The following is a 22,112-nucleotide window of genomic DNA, read 5'->3' as shown; positions in this document are numbered from 1 at the left end:
TTAGATAATGTAATATATATTTAGGAGTGTTATTTTAGGTGACATAGGCAATATTAAGTCTCAAATTAGGCATATTGGACTTGGCAGTATTAGGCTGACTGTTGGACTCGATGAACTTAAGGATCTTTTCCAACCTAAACACTTGCAGCATATTATCTTCCATTTATTTGGCTATAAGCTAAGAAGGAGGCACAGATAATTGGACATTCTTATTTTATTTTAATCAATCTGTGAAAAGCAAACTAATTTTATATTTTTTTATCTTGTTTCAGTTTACAAGCAAGTGTATTACGATCCCATTTAAGGGTAAGATTTTTTTTTCTTTAGCCTTCTTTTAACTGTATCTTTAAAGAACTACACTGAAATACTCCATATATATTTATAATCTTACTTGCTTTCATACAGACATTGAATAATTTTTTAAATTTGCATTTTTCAATAAATAAAAGTATCAGTGTATACAGTGTAAGCAGTAATGACTTAACAGGTTCTTACACTTTTAAGGAGGACTTCTGTTAGGTTGGTACAAAAATGATTGTCAGTTTTGTCATTATAAACTGTGATGCTTATGTTGGATTACACTTCAACTGTATTCATGTTGTATACCATTTTTAAGTGTGAAATTTGCTTTACGAATTTATGCTAGTGGTTTTTTTTTCACTGTTCATTCTTTTTTATACTACAGTATCAAATTAAAGGTATAAACTGTGGTTATTCTGTGCAAAAATACGTTTTTTTCATGGAGAATACTGTGTTCAGTTGTTTAGTTTTTGGTATTACAATTTGGTAGCTTTGTTTCACATTGATAAAACTGATTTAAGCATGAAATTCTGAACACATTTTATGTAATGTCAGGAATAAAATCTGTAAGTACTGTTTTAATGCATTCTGATCATACTTATGTCTTAGTATGTAGTTATTATATAATATGTATGACTTTATGATTACCTGTGGCTGTGAAAGATATGTTTGTTTAAATTCTGTTTTCTGCAGTGGCTCTGAATAAGAATATTAACCTGACGGTGGATACTCTGGATCTGAGAAGGTTTGGCTTGTGGAGAAGTGATGGTGGCTGTTCTTCAACAACGATCATTTTCCTTTGGTTGTCTGTTGATTATATAGAAAAGATTGAAACCCAGATCGGAAAGCTAGGCACCAGCAAGCCATGTGAGTAATAAATTTCCTTAAATGCAATGAAAACATCTAATGTTTGGCATGTCAGTAAAGTGGTTATTTTACAGTTGTGCTTCTGGAATATGAGGAAAGCCTATAGCTTTTCAAAGATAAATTAGTCATTTTTGGTTTTCTAAAGTATTTCACTATACTTGTAATTGGAAGGAAAATCTAACGATGTGATTCAAAACCACTGCTACTTAATAAAACCACCCTGTAACACAACTCAAGTGTAATCTGTGTGAAGAGGCCTTCTAAAACTAGGTTTGTGTATAAAGTATCCCTCCCTTTAAAATAAATGGAATGTTTGAAGTGTCCTTACTCTTGAGTAACAAATGTGCTAGACGAAGGGCTTGGCAGTTAAAGGCTGATTTGATTGTTGACAAGGCTGCTTTGGGCCATTGCATTGTTACTGGGGAAAAAAAAAATCTACTGAAGGCCAAATGAGTTTTTTGTAGGGTCTTATGGACTGGCTCTATTTGTTCTTTTAGCATGAGGGTCTGTAAATCCGAGTGTAATTTTCGATCAAATGTTCAGAGTGGCACAATCACCCAAGATTTTTACATTAACATTTTTACATTAATTGCAAAATAATATCTAGCAAAATAATTATTGCGTTGCTTGTGTAAAATTTAACAGTATGTTTACCCTGTATAATAACCACCTGTATGAAAAAGAATTGTAAGCAATTTACTTCACATAAGGAGCATGAGTAGTTTGAAGTGAGATACTAAGTGAAATTTTTGCAGTGATTTACCTTTACTTCATGTGAGCTTATGAAAATTACTGTTAGCTTCTGTAGATGCAGCTCCTGGTGAAATCAGTAGAATCTGAGTATGAAGCTCCAAGGTGTTTTTTAAATCTTAGGTTTATTTACCTTGATTACATTCTTGTAGGATAAACCATCAGGAGTTATTATTAAATTTCTATTTTTGAATGTTTTATGCCGTTTAAATATGTATTAATGTAAATATTTTGAAATGTATGTAGAGATGACTTGAAACAAATCGGTGGCGTATTTACAGATTGTGGAAATGGTTGCTAAGATTCTGCTCTGCCTTCCTAGTGTGTTAATGTTAGATGAAATATATTGTGCCACATCTGACAGTCTGAGAGGAGTGAGGCTGCTGCAACAATGTGTCCCCAAGTCCAACCAGTCACAAGGGCGAAGATTTAGACTCGATAGGTAGAGCATACAGAGCTCATGCATATACCACGTATACACATAACTGGCCACACAGATAACACAGACATACAGCACTCATATGGACACAGACAGCACCAACAGCCTCATCCTTCTCCCCTTTCTGGCTGAGTAGTATGGTAGCCTACTACACACACACGCACACACATGCACGCATATGTACAAGGTGGATCCCTCTGTCAGCTGGGCTCAGGCACTCAGTCTGCCCAGTTGCTGGTCCTGGATCCCAGTCTCCCCAGCTGCTGGCACCTGGACCTACAAGTCACTTAGGACATTGCCTGTTGCTGTTATGGCAGTCATGTGCATGCAGTCACACAGCTGGTCAGGACTCTCCTGGTCCTGGTACCTGACCCCCGTGTACTCTAATCCTTAGTGGTACACAGGCAGTCCAGCCATGAGAGCTGTCCCTTAGGGACCTACTCACCCCTCTGGCTCTCAAGGTGCTTTGCCTGTTCACCTAGTTTAGCTTGATCTTTGCTAGCAATCACATGCTCACTTATACACCCATACTCACTCCAGTTGCCACACTCAGACCCCCATCCACACAGATCGAAAAAAGTATCCCTCGCCTACAAGAAAGATAGGAATTTATTAAGAAGACAACATTGCACGGCCAGAGAAGTTTTCTGACCAATAAACTATTTAGATGTGACTGGTCCTTTTAATGCCCTTAGCCCTCTTTTCCCACACTTCTTCCTCCCCAGTTTACCTAAATGCCTTCCTTTGCCTGCCTTTGATCCTTTCCTGAAACATCCGATAATAAGTCGTTTGCAATCCTAAAATGCTTTTCCCCTGCATCCCATCATGTTTGCTGTACACTTAAGCTGCACAACCCCCCTCAATCCAAAAGGCTTTGTCTTGGTGGGTTTCAGGTCTGGACCCTGGGGCTGATGGGACAGCCCTGTGAAGGGCTTAGACTGGGTGTCTCTTCTTCCCAGCCCTTAATTTGGGTCCTACCTGCCCTTGTGCCCCTCTGCTCCTCTGGGCTTGTGGAAGTGGGCCTTTGGTGGGCTGATGTGATAACCTGGCCTCTGTGATAACCTGGCCAGGGTATTATTTGGGCTACCCCTCCAACCTTTGTCTCTTTACGCTCCTTTGTGGTTGTACAGATAAGTTTTGATCGCATAACCTAGTAGTTAATGCTATCCATTCTTTCCTTTTTCCAGCCAAATCTAGTGAATTTGTATTTCTTCAACTGACCCAACCACTCACAGAATCAGAAGAAGACAGACTGACTGAATTGATTACAGATGTGAGCAAGAAAAACAGAGCACCAGATCTTCCTGATATTTTGTCTTTAAAACAAGCATTACCCTTCCTTAAGGACCTTTCTCCTGAAGAGACCTCTTTTATGAGTTACAGTAAGGATCTATTAAATCAGCATAAGCCAAAAGAGGATACCTCAGATGCTCAAGAACTTGCAGTTCAGGTTAGTGAGTAGCTGTAGTTTCATTCATCATCACCTGTTGGCATTTACTTATTCTAGTAAATATTACATTAGCGAGTTGCAAAAAAGTGAATTTTTTCTTAATCTATAGCTAAAAAAAAAAATAAATCAGCCATATTTGTTATTTCACAATGGGACAAGAGTTGCAGTAAAATATGTTGTGTCCACAGAGGGATAATGCATAGATGTCATCAGTTAGTGGCAATTACTGAAGCTTTAGGCTGTCTCATGGTTGTGTGTGCCTAGAACCACAGGGATTTCCTGCTGTTGTCGTGTCTCCAGGGCAGTAAGTTGGGAGTAAATGAAAGATTGAGTAGTGGGGCCATTTTTCAGTTGAGCTGGAAGTGAAGGGGTGCAGCAGAGGATGTATCTTGCTCGTTCCAGACATCTCTTGGTGTTCTTGTGGGGGCTTCACAGCTTGAAATGCTAAACAATTCCTAAGGCTGCTGGGTAGATGAAGCCATGGAAGTTAATGTGAGGAGTAAATGTCTCAACCCAGTCCCACATCATTATCACTTCAGAAGTTACGTGTTTGTTCCCATCAGTAAGAAACACAGAGACAATAGATCAATCTGGCTATGAAACCGTGAACTTAAAAATGGAGACAGCAAGTTCAACTCTGTATAATTTTTAGGCAAATTGTTAAGAACTAGATTTTCAAACCTTGCAAGTGTACATAGCTCCTAATAAGACAGTCTGATGCTTCCTTCCATCATTTCAGGTCCTGTTTGTTCTCCAAAACCAGTTCTGCATCAGTTGGCTGAATAATGCCTAAACAGTTATAGATAGAGGTTATGAGCAGATTAAGAACTGTTATAATTTTAAAGGGGACATAACTTTTTTATTGTCTGAGCAGTGGTACATTTGCCTAAATACTAATGTTTACATTTTTGCTCTCCAGCAAGATTCCCCTTCAATGATGCAGGGTACTCCTGTGGGCTTCAGACTTGGGTTTTGTATTCTGTTTTGCATATCAGGCTGTATAATGTTTTTAACTATTATTATTGTCTGGATTTTTTTCTGGCAGGTATCAAAACCAAAAGTGGTCAGGCCCAGTTATGCCCTTGCAAATAAACAGAATAGTGGTTGCTATTCCATCTCTCTGTCCTCTGCACTGAATGAAGAATGGAAAGAAGTAGGAGAAACAGGGGCAGTTAATAAGTAAGTATATTTCATACAAATGAGAATGTGAAAATAAAGCATATTTAATAAATAGCTGGAATAAAAGCATTCTCTAATTGATTTGAAAGTGTTGTGTGAAAGATCTCTAGAAATTTAAAGTATCACCAAGCGTGAAGGTAGTTGCATTCCTGTTTCCATCCTAATAGTTAACAGACAAAATAGGTATGATATAGGATGACAGAACTTCTCAGAGAAATTAGAGAATACTTGAATTGTGGCTACAGGCTCATATATATCATTGATGCATCATTTGGAGGGTAGGGACCTCATGGCCTCTGTGAGTGTCCATCTAAGTCCATATCACAGCAAAAACATTGCTAACTTAAGCTGAGCCTCTTATTTTAATCTAAATATTTTTTTTCTTTCACTGTTGTATCACAATCTAGTTATAATTAGTTTGTCATACAATTTAGTAGTTAGTACAGGAGCTTAGTTAGTGAAAGACATTAGAAAATGAGAACATACAAATGTATAATGCAGCAAGATATTGTGAAAGTGCTGACATGCTTCAGTTCAGCAGCAGCCTGTTAGTGCTCTTACTTCTAGTATGGCAAATATTAGTGAAGTAAATTATTGTTAACAACTCTTGCCTTTTGCTGTCACTTTTTACTGGTAGTAGAGCAATTGAGTTTGTTTCTGCAACAGCAAAAATGGTCAATTCATGGTCCCAGTTAAATAATATGGTCGTTAATCTAGAACTTTTAAAATACATTTTAAGTATTAGTGTTAAAAGTAACTTGGCCAGTTTCAAACCACTTGTGGTGCATATGCTGCATGGTGTCTAAATCCAAGTTTTCCGTTTGGAAACGTGGGAGTCCTTATTGGATCCTTAATGAGTAGAAAATCACTGTTCATTCATACCATTTGAGCATATGTCCCCTAGTATTTCTTACCATTTTATATACCCATTAAAAATTACTTTTTTCAACAATAGCAAAATAAGATGAAGATAAAAAATAATCTCCTTTTCAAAAGATTTCTTAAAATTTCAGTGTGCAGTGGGGAGCATATTTCTTTTGTAACAGTTAACTGTTGGGGGAAGAAATGGTAAAAGGCTTTTCAGTTAGTTAACAGTTCTGCGAACTACTGCTTGTAACAGGTCTAGAAAATCCTCTATGTGTGGGACACTCATGCTAAGAAGAAAGTTACGTAAAACACAGTTTGTGACTGTTACAATGTGATCTGTGTTTTCTAGTTTAATTGTTTATCCACCCCCACCTGCAAAAAGAGGATTGGGGGTCACAAGAGAAGACCTATATTGCTTAGAAGATGGAGAGTTTCTCAATGATGTCATCATTGATTTCTATCTCAAGTAAGTAATTGTAGCCTTAATTGTACCCTTCTTTCTGGGACCTGATCTGGACCTGAATGCTATTGTAAATGTTAGTCACTAAATAAAATACAACTATTTTAGAAGTAACAGTATGATGAATTTGTAAGTTGGGTTTTTTTTAAAGCATTTATGTATTCCAAACAGATTCATTTGTTGCAGTTTCGTTCTTCCCCTCTAGAGGGCTGTGATGTAATCCAGACGGAATAACTCAGGGGAAGAAGCCCCTTGGCAACCTTACAGAACATAAGGAGCCGAGCAGTTTTAAGCAGGCGTTTGTTGAATAAACTAGAGCATCTGTACTAGGTAGTTTATTTGCTAAGTTTACATCAAGTGGAGCGTGCTCTGCTATTCTGTGCAGAATTTCAGGAATTAGTCTGATGCACAGCTCCTGCAGAAAGGAACACAGGTAATACCCCTTGAGGAAATTGTGCTTGGCTTGTGTGCTTCATACCTTCCTGCTAAAGTTGCTTGTGAAAGGAAGGTTTCCAGAACCAGCATTGTGGGCCACCATTCCCTGAAGCTGAGATTTCTTTCCCCTGTGCTGACTTAAACCTAAGCAGAATTCTGGCTTTTGTAGAGGTTGTCTGCAAGAATTTAATTTTGCTTGGCATCCAGCGTGGCTGCTGTAACTGTGAGCAGTACGAAGCCAGCTGAAACTTCTTTTCTAGAGGAGTGGGAAAGGAAACATATACCACAGTGTTTCAGTATGGTTTTACAGCAAAGCCATGTGTGTTTTGCTTTAAATTAGAAATGAATCATGCATGCAGCATGGTCCTCTCAATATCTGTAGCTTCATCTCTCCAGAAAAGGAAGATAATTCCTTTTATAAAGGAGTATAAGATAAAATAAAATAATTCCTTTTTAAAGGAATTTAATGCAATCATTGGAGACACAACTCTGCTTTTTAAATTTGTTAGGCTTTCTGCATTGTCAGTTTTCATGGTGTTGCACGCTGTGTCATGTATCACTGTGTTGCCCACGTCATGGAGTGAAGCTGGAGGCACCTTGTGTAGGATCACTGCAGTTACAAGATCTTTGGCCTTCTAGGGTGACAGAATAAAACACTCAAGCTGGTGTTTGTAGTAAGATAATCAGCAGTAAAGTCATACAGAGTGAGTTCCTATATTTATCTTAACTTTCATATGCATAACCTGTGGAAACAAAATGGACAGTTTATGGTACTTAACTGATAAATTCTTTTTGTATACTCAGGAGTGTAACACTTCATAGACTTACACTTGGTTAGATTTTCAAGCCTGTCTTAATTGGAAGGGCTAGAAATCTAACTCTAAAAATACATACTGAAGCATTAATACTGGAGCACACATCTGAGATAAAAAGTAACTGCATTCTTAGTACTTTCAGCCAAGAAAGTTTGACATGATTAGCGCCTGTGAAGACAACTGGTAGTAAGCATAACCTGAGTATGTAAGTCATTAAAATGTTTGTTCTTCTTTTTTATCAGTAACGATACTTTCTAGAAAAGAAAGTTGAACTTCTCCTTCTTTTTTTCTTTGTTAGATATCTGCTTTTGGAGAAAGTACCAAAACATGTTGCTGATCGTACGCACATTTTCAGCAGTTTCTTCTATAAGTGTCTGACCAGGACAGAAAAAAATTCTGAGGGGGATCTCAAAGTTTCGTAAGTTCGTTTTAGATGCCATTATGACCAGAAACAAGCTACCTATTGATGCCACTTGGAAGTTCTGCAGATCATCTCCCAGTTAGTACATAAAATAGTAATCAATGTTCTCTAAAGGATTAATACTTAAAAGTTATCGCAATTTAAGCATACTGTTTTTCATTACAATCTGTGTGATTCATTCTGAATGCGAATGAAAATGTTTTTACCATTCTCCATCTTTATCTGACTCTTTACTTCAAACAATTATTTATATATTTTTGATCTTTTTTTATAGGCTCAAAAGTTTCACAAGGCATGCATCATTTTAATAAACTGCTCTATTAAAAATTTCACCACATATTTCATTGTCCATAATGGTAATAAATTATTGTCCAGATTTTTAGTAGGAAAAGGTGGCTTAGACAGGCCTTTAAAAGTGTTATTGTGAAGTTTAATTCATGGATGTTTGTAAATTGCTATAGAACTGGTTTTCCACTGGGTGGTGGTTAGGTGAGATTTTTGCCATGTAGTAAATAATAGTTTTTTGATAAATAACCACAATAAGTCCTTTCAAATATGTAGATTTTTTTTTTTCCCAGAAGAGTTTAAGATGGTTTCAAAATAGCTTGTTAGTCACTTTTCACTTGTGCCTACTGGTGAGTTGATTTTTTTTTTCTCTGTTGTGGAAATCTCAAGAGAAAATGAAAAATCCGAGGAGGGATTGGGAAGATGTTAGGAGTACTCATATCTATGCCTTGCTTTAACTAAAAGGAACAAGTCTGATCAACAGTTGTCATTTGGTTTCTGCAGAGCGGCACAGAGAAGGCACAGAAGAGTAAGCACATGGACTCGTCATATAAACATCTTCAGTAAAGATTATATCTTTGTGCCTGTGAATGAGGAGTAAGTCTATGTATTTTAGACGTCTTTTCTGATAGTTAAACATTTAAGCAATTGAATGTTGTGGGAATGAAAAGATTTATGGCTGTGAAATTGGATCACTGGAAATGAACACACTAGATTTTGAAGAAGTGACAGGTGTGGAATGAGTAATTTTGAAGTGTCTTCAAATGTTAAACTTCAGTTGCCTTCAGTGAGCTTTGCATCTTTGTTTTCTGTCTTACTGAAAATTTCTTTTATGTGTTTTTCAAAATAATTTGTGTGTCGTGATGATTCCCGTGCACTTAAGGACTTGCTCTGGAGTGAGTCCAGAGAAGAGCAATGAAGCTGGTGAAGGGGCTGGAGAACAGGCCTTATGAGGAACGGCTGAGAGAGCTTGGGCTGTTTAGCTTTGAGAAGAGGAGGCTGAGGGGAGACCTCATTGCTCTCTAGAACTACCTGAAAGGAGGTTGTAGAGAGGAGGGTGCTGGCCTCTTCTCCCAAGTGACAGGGGACAGGACAAGAGGGAATGGCCTCAAGCTCCGCCAGGGGAGATTTAGGCTGGACATTAGGAAAAAATTTTTCACAGAAAGGGTCATTGGGCACTGGAACAGGCTGCCCAGGGAGGTGGTTGAGTCACCTTCCCTGGAGGTGTTTAAGGCATGGGTGGACAAGGTGCTAAGGGGCATGGTTTAGTGTTTGATAGGAATGGTTGGACTCGATGATCCGGTGGGTCTCTTCCAACCTGGTTATTCTATGATTTCTAGAAACAAATCACAGAAACCCAGTGTTAACGGATCACGAGTAGGACTTCATGGTCTGTGCTTTGGCCCAGTTGAATGCACATGGAAACTCCAATAAAACTAATCACCGAGGGTGACAAATGCAAAACAGCTGCAGACATGCCATCCCTCAGTTATATTAAAAAATAGAATAACCATTAGAGTTTATTAAATTTTTAGTTTGTTTGTTTTTCAACAGCGTGGAACGGGTGATGAAACACTGATAAATTGCTGTGGTGGGCTTTGAGTTTTTTTTAAAGGAATTGATACTTATTTTTGCTGTTAATGCCACAATGCAAAACAAAAAAAAATCAAGTGAGAGGATTAGTAGGAGATGCCATGAAGGAACACAGCAACAATGATTATGTGTCACAGAACAGTTGTCCATGAGCTCTTGATGTTGTAAAAACTTCTAATATCCTCTTTGGAACCAAATGTTACACAGTTTTGACCTTTTTTTTTTCCCTCCCTCTCCTCACCACTGGTCAGGTCTCATTGGTATATTGCAGTCATCTGTTTTCCTTGGTTAGAAGAAGCTGTATATGAAGAGTGTCCCCATCAGAATTCGTTACATCACCAGCTTCAACAGTCTCCACTTCAGTCAGAGAGTGAGAACAGTAGAACTGGTTCAGTGTTGGCCTTTCCTGGTAACTGCAAGGATGAAGAAGAAATGGATGCTAACAGAATTTTATTCTCAAAAGGTAAGTAATTTAGAAGAAAATCGTGTCAATCCATATACAGTTTTAATAGTGTCTTAATCCTTTAAGGAGAGATATTATGTGTTACAAAGTATCTTTCACATCAAGATTGAGATGTGTATTACCATGCATTGCAAGGACTGCCCTGCGTTCCTGTTGTCTGCAACTCTGGAAAATACTGGAAGGGACATGTAAAAATCAGTGGCTGAGATCCTATCACGAGTGGAAAGTTTTTTGGCTTCAGTAGGAATTTTATCAGGAAGGCAGGCCCTTAGTAATTCTGCTGATTGACCATTCAGAAGGGAAGCAGAATTAGTTTATACTTTACTGTGATGTTTTGAATCCTAATAATAATGAATTTGAAAATGGAAATAGTTAGAAAATGTTTTCTTAAGACTTCTTAATTTGTTCTTTTGTACTAGGTGGCAATGAAATTGCTGCTCCTGCTTCAGTCCTGGATTCAGGCATTTCTAAAGTAAGTTTCTTTTTGTATTACTGTGGTTTCTGAAGGCTCTGAGAATTGATCAAATGATTTTGCATCATCTTTTTTTTGCAGCAGCTGTTGATGTTTACATTGCTTGCAGCATGTGCAAGGCACTTTGAATTAGCCTAAAGTCCTCCTTTGTTTAACTGTGTTACCTGTGTTAGGCCTTGGTCTTACTCTGCAGGAGCAGGGTGAATAGATGATCTGTTGAGTGTTTTTGTGGCAGAATGGAAGTAATAATGTTGACCTTAGGTGTTTACTCAAAATTCCAGTATTTACTTCAAGCTCAGTTAAGTCACAACAATTTACAACAGACTTGGCAAAAGGTTAGTTTTTTTACCAAATAGCACAGCACAAATACAGTCAATGTCACCCAAAAGGGCCGAGAAGTGCTGAGGTAGGCATGTAAGGAGAGAGTAAGGATGGAGAGAAAAAAGAGAAGAAAAATAGCAGGAAAGGGGACTATAACAGAGAAATAATCACCACCCAAACAGATCCAGTGAATATTTCAGCAGAAAATGTGGTCCATAGGGCAGCGGGTGTACACATTTGCTTGTTTATGTGGGTTATTTATAGAGGAGTTCCATCTCTTATTAGCATGTGAGGCACACAGAGGAAGGGTCTTCCCGAGCTCTTGCAGTATCCCTGCTTGTAAAGTTCTCCAAGTGGAGCATGTAAAAGTCCTTTCTGGAAGGTTCTGGGGTTGGTTCTGGGTATTTTAGGAGTCACTCACAGTTTAAGAGACTCTTGCCAGAACAGCTGATTCTTGAACCCTTTGGGCATATGTGCAGTCAAGAGAGGTTTCGCCTCTTCAGCCCAGTCACAGGGATTCAGCAATTTTCACCTATTTACAAGGTGCTGTGCCCCTTCCCCTCTTCAACCGCATGCCTTAAACACCAGGGCAGCAAGATGCCAGGCTTCTTAAAGGACACACAGTTTTGCAATAAGACAAGTGTTTAAGACACACAAACAAGTAAATCAACCTTTATAGCCTGTGCTATGCTTTCACGTATTTTTGAAAGTTATTTATCGGTTGCTCTGTTTCTGGAATGAGAGCCTTTCTGGCTTTATCTTTAGATCCATGAAGACATTTGAGTTTCTGATTGTTGTAGGTTTTTTTAAAGGTTATTTATATTTTCTCTTCTTACAGATCTCCCTAAATAATTCCAAAAGGCAGATTTGTAAGAGGTACGTTTCTGTTTTCATACTGATATTGTGTCATTAAATTGTCTTAAGAAATTCTGCAATCATTCAGTTGTTTGTCACAAATCCACAGCTATAGGAGCTTGTCCATTTTTTCCCCATGTTTATTCAGATATTGATGCTATTTTTAAACTGTATTCAGACAAAATATATGCTTCAGTAGTGTTGGCAATGAAAGATTACAAAGATATTTTTTGGGTTTTGTTTTTGTTGTTTACAGACCTTGTATCCTCATCTTTGATTCTTTGAAAGCTGGTTCTGTGCAGAAAACAGTTCAGGTTTTGAGAGAGTAAGTAACTACAGTTTCTATTTATTACAAAGAGATGCTCCTGGTCATATTTCTGTGTTAAAAATACTTTTCTCTATAAAGGTGTACATTTTTAATGCTAAAGGAAAATCCATGAAGATCCACAACAAAGAAAATTGTGGTAGCATTACAGAAACTTGTGTAAAAGGCCTTTCTTTGATCTGCAGTGCAGATACAAAGCAAAAATTTTCAATTTGACAGTCTGCTTGATATTTTAACAATTAAAAAGTAGAGGTGATTTGGTTGGTTTTTTTTTTTTAACCTCTCCATTTCAGTAATGGAGGGTATGTTTAAGGGTAGAAACGAAGGTTCTTTAAAATGAATCCTTTGAAATTTAAATGTCTAATTTTCCAAAGGGCCGATCTTATTTTTTTTGATGGAGTTTACAGAATTATAGTGCTAAATCCACTGCTATCTCTGTGCAAAAAGAAGTAGAAACTAGACTGAAGCTGTCTAAAAGATGAATGTGTCTGTATAGTTCTATCAGAATGGAATTATTTGTTTTGAAAAGTGAGAGTAAAAATATACTCAGTCTTTTATGTGATAACTATGTAAGTACTGGAAGAACATCTTCAAGCTTCTAGTATTTCTACATGCTCCTATTGACTTTAACGTCCCTCAACAACTTTTTAAAAAGTTAATAATACTAAATATTTGAAACTGAGCAGCATTGTTCTTTTTGTTCTCTGTTGTATCCACTTCACTGAAAGGAACAAAATGAGTAAACCAAAAAATATATTCTCCTTGTAAAAGTAAGTTTTTCAAAAGGCTAATTAAAGGTTAGATGAGAATCAGGATTTATTTGAAACTATCTTTTCCCTAGATAGAGAGGCCTCCCCACCATGTGTGTCTTCGGAGGGAGAATGACGTAGCAATTATTATTTTATTTTTTAAATCTCTATATCTTGAGCTATTTCTGGGGTTGTGATTCCAGAGGGAGTGGTTTCCTGGAGTTCAGAGAGATGTCATGAGAGATGATTTATGGAGTTGTGGTATTAGAGAAGTTTAGAAAGCAGACCTCTTAGTCCTTTAAGTTGCAGTTTCACTCTGAAAGCAGAAGTTTAAGGAAGTTACTGCAGGGGTTCTGTGACCTCTTCTTTCCTTGAGTTGATTTTTATTGTGTTTTGGGCAGTGGTCAGGCTCAAATTAGTTTTAAAGTCACAGATTCTTACAGTTTCTAGGGAATGTGCTTCTCTGAGCAGTCATCTTTGAATTACTGCATGTTTTCCTTCTTTTCACAATTGCCATATTCCCCAAAGGTTTTTGGGGTGTTCTGTATCTGTTTTTATTCTCGGAATTGCAAGGACTTGAGGCTTTTATAAAAATGCAAAGCCTGACTTAATGTATATACTTTTTGTTCCTTAAAGTAAGATCTTATGTTTGGCCTTCACAAGCTCTGAGCCTTCGCAACTATGACTAAAGTGAGCAGAAAAGTATAGATAACTGTTGCTTTTGAAAATCAGACCCTTATGCCTCCAATCCCATCTCCAGACTCAGTGGGCAACCCAGAATGTGGCATCAGTGAGTTGCTACTGAAGCGCAAAAACAACAGAAAAGTCTGATAACGATTAAGTCATAATCATTAAAGAAATGTTCCCTTAAAATTTTGAATAAGTCTTTATATACCTTGTATGCTAGTAGGTTGCAAGGGTTATATTGATGCAGTTGTAACTAAAGTTGTTTGTAAAGTGAAAGAAATTTTATAATGGTTTACTCAGGTTGGAAAACCACTGCTGGCCTCTTAGGATGAGCCCAGGAAGAATCTGTGTGATAGCCAAGAAAGATTTGAGTTCTTCTTTTAGTTTACGTTTAAGAATACCCTGGTATCCTAATAGCTTGAAGAAACTCAGCACAAATAACTCTGTTTTTATATAAAATCATGCATCTTTCTATTTTGTACATTGCTTATTATGCAGTAGAGATACCCGAGTGTGATAGAATATTAGAAATTGTGGTAATCCCCTCTGTGAATTTCAGATTTGGTGAAAGAAATGGATTAAAGCTATTTCAGCTTTTTGTCCAGTTCCAGAACAATATTGAGTAATATCCCAAAATGCCTTGAGCTTGGGAGTTATTTCTCAAGTATTTAATCTGTTTACTTTCTTTTGTAGGTACCTTGAAATGGAGTGGGAAGCTAAACGAAAAACACATCGAGAATTCAATAAATCAACTATGATTGACCTGTGTCCCAGAGTGCCTAAACAAGATAACAGCAGTGATTGTGGGATCTATTTGCTGCAATATGTGGAAAGCTTTTTCCAGGTACAAATGGAAACTACCCCTTTCCCCAAAAATCACATTAAACTCAGAAAAACCTATTTCTGAGGGAAATAGCTGGACACAAAAGCTGTCTAATGGAAACTTGTCTGTGCCTTATTGGTCTCAGCAGTAATGGAAGGGTTTTTTGGAATTAGTTTTTAAGGTTGCTTTATGAAATTTGTGCGGTAAATATTCCTTTTCCTGTTACCAGAATCCCATAGTTAACTTTGAAGAGCCGCTGCATCTGGAGAAGTGGTTCCCTCGTCAGCTGATCAGAAGCAAAAGAGAAGAAATTCGAGACCTGATCTTGCAACTGCATTTTCAACAGCATAGTGGCAGCAGCAGCTAATAAATCTAACAAGCCAGACCTGGCAAAGAACATTGCTGTATAAAGTAACTGAAACTGTGTTCAGCAGCATTTGTGCTCTTTCTGCCTTGCAAGGAAGAAAAGAAAAAAAAAAAAGAACCACCTCAAGAAGTTGTTTGTTTGTTTGTTCAGTGTGTATTTATTTAAAGATTTCTTTTTTTCATTTGTGTTATGTGGTCATAGAATGCAGTTGTGGAGTGTAAAAGAGAAGATTGTACATAAAAGTCTAAATATGTAAGTTAAAGCTAATACATACGGATAAACTAATTGACTTTTTACTTGGAATATGAAAGCTGTGTACAGGTATGCACCACAAGAATGTAAAAATATTTTCATCTTGCAGCCTGTTCTTTACAATTCTCTGTAATATAAGCATGGATGATCACGTGGGAGTCAGGCCTGAAGACAGGATTTTGGCCCCATACTGGGTCTCTTTCAATTTTCCAGCTTATACAGTTAGAATGAATACTATGTATTTTTTATTTAAGGATCTAATATTGACTCTCTTTAGAGATGTGTTTTTTTCTTTTGTTTCTGATTATATACAGAAGTGGTCTGCATGTCCTGCCAAGATCCGAGACTGCTGAGTTTTGATTATTTTTATTTTTTCCCTCCCTAGCATTTTCAACATAAATTCTTTTTTCCATAAGTAGAAGACATTTGCTTTGGAGTGACCACTAAAATCTTTTAAAGTAGAGAGTAGGGGTTTTTTTCTTTTATGATTTTTTTTCTAGTCAGATTTGAGAGCAAAATTTCTCCTAAAACTATTTTACATGTAAATGCAATACATGTAGATTTTTAATCCTCTTCACAATATTTTGAGGAGTTACTCCCGCAAATCTTATGGCATGACTTGCATTAGAAGGGCAAGCAGGTTGTGATTCTATAACTTCAAAAGTTTGAATTGTTTTACTGAAAAATAAGGTAATTTTCATTCAAAAAGTTCATTTAATTATGTATAATATGCCTTTAAAATATATAATTTACATATTATTTAGATATTAAAAAATCTCTATATCTGGAGGTTTTTAAGGCCAGGTTGGATAGGGCCTTGAGTAACTTGATATAGTGGGATGTCCCTGCCCATAGCAGGAGGGTTGGAACTAGATGATCTTCGAGGTCCCTTCCAACCCTAACTAATCTATGATTCCATGATTCTATACAAGAAAATTGAATTTATACTTTGCTCAGGAGAATTGAGTAAAAATGTCTGAATATTTCAGTTTTTGAAACTGGGCTTGATTTGCTTAACCAGCACAAGTTTATTGTTGTCTTAAAATGTGCTTATGTAGCTTTTCCTCAAACAGTGATCTCATAAAACTTCAATAACATTTTGACGTGTGCACAGTTTTTTCTGTGGTTACTGCACAATAGAGGGTGATTGTTTTAAGAGGATACGTTCTCCTGCTTCCCACTGTAAGTAAACTTTGTCATTGCACCCTTCAGAATGATGATATGTTGGCTAACCATCAAAACCACTTGTGTCATAAATGTATCATCTACAAAACAAAACTATAGAGCACTTATATCTAGAAGTAAGCTAGAGAGTTAAAATAAAAATTGAAGGCAACCCAAAGGTATGGACATTTTTATGGCATTGCAGAATTCTCAGGGCCCCTTCCCTCAAGAAAACTCAGAAACTTAGTGTTTGGAAAAATCCAGTTACTACTTCAGGTCCTGTACAGTCATCCAAAGAAATTCCTGCCATTGTTTCTCAAACACGAATCATTCTATCTGATGAAAGATAAAATGTGGAAATGTGTGCCCTTTCTCTATGCCTTTTTAATTGATGCATATTTTCAATGTTCCCTTATGACAAATAGTTCTGGGCTTTTTCTTATGGTATAGTTAATTTTTGTCATGAAGTAACCTGTTCTTTTCTAGATTGACTGGTTTATATACATTTAAAAGCTAAAGTCACGTATAAACTTTTCTAAACTGGTTTTATAACATTGAAGGATTACCTTTGTAGATTGTTAGTTATATGCTATGAGAATGCCAATACATTTGATATTAAAAGTATCTCCAGAAGTTGCTGAATGATTGTTGCCATTCTTTTCCCAGCTGCCACAGATAGCCAGTGAGCTGAGTGTAAAACAGGCCATGTTTACTGCTTTTAATGTATACACACAGTAGGTGTATATTGACAGTCTGAATAACTAGCCTGGAAAAATCCTGGGTCCACCAGCCATTTGCATTTAACAGATATGAGGTGAATGCTAGGAGGTCTGTGGAAAAGAAGTTCTGCTCCAGGTACCTTTGTGCTTCCTTTTTAGTCGCTAGAACTCCCCGAAGATAACTTTTGGCATATATAAGGCACCAGACTGATTCAGGGACCTTTTTACACATCTCCCGCATCTCCTACTATTGATCCCCGTTTAACAGAAATGGTGGAGTGGCTATACTGTGATGCTCGGAAGCAAACCAAGTAAGGTGCTTCAACCTGCACTTTGTAATTCTGGTTTTCAAGGGAATGAATTGTACTCAAAGCGTTAAATGTAGCTAAAGAAACTGCTGTGTTCTGGCTGTGTGCGACCAGGAACTGGCTGTCATGAGAAAAACTTGAGTCACAGAGATCTGTTGGCAAGCATGATGCAGGTAACTAGTAGGAAGTAAATCTTCCAGTAGAAACATAAAACCCCCATAGGTTTCATCAAGAACTGGGGAAATTAATCATAAAACTGCAAGTGTGGTTTGTTTGGTTTTTTTTTTTTTTTAAAAGTATCTATTGACCGCTGTCTTTTTCCTCTGGAACTGCAGGCACAGATTCATTGCAGTCCACCTGCAATGGCAAATAGCAATCCAATGCCACTAGCGATAGGATGAGGGGAAATGGCTTCAAGTTGCACCAGGGGAGGTTTAGATTTGAAAATTATGAAAAAATTTCTTTACTGAAAGAGTTTTCAAGCATTGGAACAGGCTGTCTAGGGAAGCAATGGAGTCGCCATCCCTGAAGGCGTTCAAAAAACATGTAGATGTAGCACTTCGGGACATGGTTTAGTAGGCATGGTGGTGTTAGGCTGACGGTTGAACCTGAGTATCTTAGAGGTCTTTTCCAACCTTAATGATCTATGACTCTGTGACCTGTCCTTTCTGGTCCTTGCCTCCTAGAATTTGACCCTGAAGTGAGCTTGCAGTACTCAATAAGTGTTATACTACAACTTAGAAAATATTTAAGACTTAAAACCCACAGTAGTAACACTTCTATCTTGATTATGGCATGGGAGCAGAATATAGCTTCTGGCAACCTCCCCCAAAAAGACACTAGTTGTTAGATGAATAAGCAGGAATTTTAGAATGAGACTTAAAAGGTCTTGGGATTGAAAATGTTTCCATTAATGGCTGAATAAAGCCAAGACCAACAGCAATAATTCTGTCCAACCAAATTGAAGTTGGAAATACTGTTCAGAGATGAAGCACAGGCATCAGGATCATCTTTGACTGTTGAGCAAAGTAGGAGGTACTTGCCTGATCAACAGTTCAGAAAAGGAGGAATGCTGAGAATAGGCTTGCATTATAAGGATAGAGTAGATCAATGAAGTGTTAAGTTAGTTTAGTTGACCTCCCTGATCTTTCTGCTCTGAATACTTCACAATGCTACATGATGGAAGAGGTGGCATTACAACAGGATGTGGTGGGCTGAATTTGCGTAGCTGCAAGGCTGAACAGTCTCAAACCTTGCTTATTCTTGGGAGACAGTTCACCAAAGAGCTCCTCAGGAGCACATGTGATAGTGGTGAAATGCTTGGCAACAGCAACCACAGAAACCGATCAAATGAAAAGGTTTCAGCTAATGTAGTTTTCTCACCTAAACAGACTGGGAATTCTGTTGGTTGGTCCTGTCAAATGCCACAAAGCCAGTTGCCACAGTCTCATCACAGGAGACGATTGATAATCTTGTATTAAGCTGTGTGAGCTTGGAGATAGAGTTCTGCCTTCATATGGCACTTCATTGGGGCATTTTCATTAAAGTATACCTTTATTTTGCACTATTTAGCTACAGATGGAAGGATTTAGGTTTTTGAATAAACGGTATTTGAAAAACAATGAAATTATTTAGAACAGTATGTCAGCTGGAGCAGAATTTCAGTGACGATTACCTTGTAGTGAACTATAATTCAGCTAAACACTTCTGCTGTATGAAAGTGTATGTCCTTTTTTTTCAGAAATACAAATTGTCAGAAAATTTTCTTCTTATTTTTGAGGTACTAATGTGACCTTGACATATTACATCACTAGGATACTTCCCTTTTTTACCCCAGCAAATATATTTTTCCTGAGTGCTTTTCGTCTGATGTAATTTGGCTGCCGGAAATGAAGGATTATGCATCTTCTGATGCAAAGTATTAGTGTAAAAGCTTTAGTCAAACCATGGGAGGAGTTAATTTTCCAAGGTTATTTTGGATGTCTATTGCAAGAGAGTTTTTGTTCGTTTTAAGAAAATTTAAATGATACTTGTGGTTTTAATTATACTTTTTGCTATCACAAATGTAGATTTTCAGCTGTTACAAATCTAGATTTCAATGCTGAAATCAGTGGTGAATTTAAATTGATAGCTTGAACTAATATTAATAAAATTCAATTTAAGTATCTTAACTATTTCATTGCACAGAAGCTATCATGGCCATACCATAGAAAACAAATTTTGACTGAGATATAAAGCAGGTAGTTTTTTATACTATTCACATTCTGGCTGCCTTTTAGAATTTTGTTGATGAAAAAAACCAGTAATGCTGTATATTTGAAGACTCTCCAGGAAAACTTTTAATTGAGTTTCATACTCTTATTGAAGCACATGTATTCTGAGCACATGTATTTTCTCTAAAAGGATTAGTTGTCATGCATTCTTGAGGTGAACTAGGCTTTGCCTTTATAAGTATGTACGTTATTTCTAATCTTGATTCAGTTGCATTTTGGCAGGGTAATGCAAGCAAAAGCATTCACCAGTCTGCAGAGGGTTAAAAAGAGGAAAAGGCTGATCTGTGTTGTTGAATCCAAGATTGTAATAAAGATACCTGAGGTAACCTCATAAGTTGCTCTGTCTACCTGGAGGTGCTGAATAGGACTTGAAAACAGTCTATGAGCACCAGTATAACGCTGTTCCTGTGCCTCGTATCATCAGGACTGTTCCATTTACAGCTCCAGTGTTGCTGCCAGTATTGTTACCTCAACAGAGCCAGCCTTGGTAAAACACTGCTAGTTTGACAGATCCACAGTGTCTGATTCTATTAAAACTGGGTGTGTTAGAGCAGCTCAGTGGTTTAACCTAAAGTGTAATTTAGTAGTTTTGTGGGGTAAAAAAAAAAAGAAAAACCAAACAAGGAAAATGTGTTATTTTGAAAAATGTCAGCTGCAGTCTCTCAGATGTCAGAAAACAGCCTAAAAACAAAGGTGGTTTTATTTGATTTCTGTGTCATGCATGTAATATCACGAATTATCGGTATTATCTGAATTGCCAGAGTTCAGCAGAGCAGCTAGAAGAGAGGAGACAGCATTGTATTCTTAAGGAGCTCTGTTTAAATACTCTGCAGACCATCATCTGTCAAGCCTTGGAAATCCAGCTTTGAAATATTTACAGAAAGCTACTGCCAAAACCAGTCACTCCAGACAACCCAACAGTTTGCTCAGATTTATATGAATGCAGTAACCAGGAAGATCTGAATTGATGCCACTCAGGAGATATCCCTGACTGGGTTTTCTAGTGATCCGAATACCATCTGCCATTGTAGGGCTGCTTCTGTTCACGTTTTCACAGTGACCTGACCCTGGATGGGAGGGAAACTGAGAGTGCTGCTGCTTGCCCGCATTCTGTCCTTTCTGTAGTTGCTCTTAGCTGATCGTTTCTTCAGGTATCTGTACTAATTTGCTCCTAGCACTCATATCAGATAATACCCAAACAGAGATGAAAGAAACATAACTTGCCCTAGTGTCAGCTTCAGGGGAAGAAGTTGTTCTGGGGTGCAAGGGGCAGTGGTGTAGCAGCACAAGATTTTCTGCTTTAATGCAGACTCATGCTGCAGGGCTTCATGAGCTCTGTCACCTGAAGAAACAATCCTACAGAAAGGTTGCTTCAGTGTTATCTACATATGCGTTGGTGTTTGAGTGAGTCAGTGTGGTTTTAGGGACATATATTTGTACAAGCAGAAGACAAAACACACTGAGACCCTCCACTGGAGTTTAATGTGCCCGCTCTGATGCTTTGTGGTCAGCTTGATTTTAAAAAACAGCAGAAATTGAAGGGCCAATGAAAAACTGTGGTTAATTAAATGTGAAAGGTGTTGTCCTTGTTTGGACTGCCTGTTAATGGTATGACAAGCTCTGGTAAAGAGCTTAGCTGGCCAGATTAAAATTAAAAAATTGTCTCAGTCCATCTGCTGACTCCGAGGAGTTTACTTCCATCACCTTTGCTTGTTTCTTCACTGAAGTGGAATACTGTCTTTGAACAGAAAATTTCCAGGATGTCTTGATTGACTTTTTTTACCTAATGTTTTTTCTGAAGACAATTGTGTGTGACATCAAGACATTTTCAAGAAGCGCAATGCTCTTGGTTGGGTCAAGGAGACGTTAAAGACAACAGCTCTTTTGCTAAAAGGGATTTTCTTATTTTCCTTGCTTTTTTTTTTTTTTATACAAATAAGTATGTTTGGCTTCATTTGGAAAATGTTTCTTTGCCTCCTGCTTTTAGAAATGATTAAAGGTGATCTTCAAATAGTTGCAGGTAATGCAGAAATCTTACTCATATTCTTATTTTCAAAGTTTACCTATGGTAGTGTGTAGAAATAAAAATACCTCTGTGTTCGAATTATACAAAGGTGATTAATACAGAGAAATGTTTGGTCAAATCTGTGTCATGATATCAGTGTAAATATAGAATACTTAGAGTGATTTCCAGGAGGTATTACTGTACTGTTCATTTTTGTTATTTTGAGTGTAGAAAGTAGCTACAGAAGCAAGTTTTTCCAACTTTGGGAGACATTTATTACTGATAAATGTTTTACTTGCTGTTTTTATTGTATTAAATCTTAAAAAGTGAGGTTCTCTCCTGCTCATGTACACTGAAGATATGTCAGTTTGAAGACTGAGCTTTTGCCTTAGTGACCTTTTTTGCTGTTTCCTTCTCCCTCTGATTTACAATCTGATGGTGGTCTTCTGCACTAGACCTGGCTATTAC

General features: G+C 37.3%; 2 protein-coding genes across 2 annotated transcripts in view; both read left to right on the top strand.

The window, feature by feature from the left end:
- The window catches only part of SENP7 (SUMO specific peptidase 7), a 35,165-nt gene extending 19,245 nt beyond the window's left edge, over positions 1 to 15,920 (top strand). The window contains exons 13-25 of the mRNA XM_069868001.1: positions 273 to 306; positions 994 to 1,167; positions 3,544 to 3,806; positions 4,852 to 4,985; positions 6,202 to 6,318; positions 7,861 to 7,980; positions 8,773 to 8,865; positions 10,113 to 10,324; positions 10,744 to 10,796; positions 11,956 to 11,993; positions 12,229 to 12,297; positions 14,427 to 14,577; positions 14,786 to 15,920. Of these exons, the coding sequence (XP_069724102.1) occupies positions 273 to 306; positions 994 to 1,167; positions 3,544 to 3,806; positions 4,852 to 4,985; positions 6,202 to 6,318; positions 7,861 to 7,980; positions 8,773 to 8,865; positions 10,113 to 10,324; positions 10,744 to 10,796; positions 11,956 to 11,993; positions 12,229 to 12,297; positions 14,427 to 14,577; positions 14,786 to 14,923 (1,596 nt within the window). The 3' untranslated portion in view covers positions 14,924 to 15,920. The remainder of the gene's footprint in view (positions 1 to 272; positions 307 to 993; positions 1,168 to 3,543; positions 3,807 to 4,851; positions 4,986 to 6,201; positions 6,319 to 7,860; positions 7,981 to 8,772; positions 8,866 to 10,112; positions 10,325 to 10,743; positions 10,797 to 11,955; positions 11,994 to 12,228; positions 12,298 to 14,426; positions 14,578 to 14,785) is intronic.
- Positions 15,921 to 21,044: 5,124 nt separating this feature from the next.
- The window catches only part of IMPG2 (interphotoreceptor matrix proteoglycan 2), a 57,769-nt gene continuing 56,701 nt past the window's right edge, over positions 21,045 to 22,112 (top strand). The window contains exon 1 of the mRNA XM_069868364.1: positions 21,045 to 21,659. Within this exon, the coding sequence (XP_069724465.1) occupies positions 21,581 to 21,659 (79 nt within the window). The 5' untranslated portion in view covers positions 21,045 to 21,580. The remainder of the gene's footprint in view (positions 21,660 to 22,112) is intronic.

The sequence above is a fragment of the Phaenicophaeus curvirostris genome, chromosome 1, assembly GCF_032191515.1.
Source record: "Phaenicophaeus curvirostris isolate KB17595 chromosome 1, BPBGC_Pcur_1.0, whole genome shotgun sequence".
NCBI lineage: Eukaryota > Metazoa > Chordata > Aves > Cuculiformes > Cuculidae > Phaenicophaeus > Phaenicophaeus curvirostris.
This window is presented reverse-complemented; position numbering and strand designations above follow the sequence as displayed.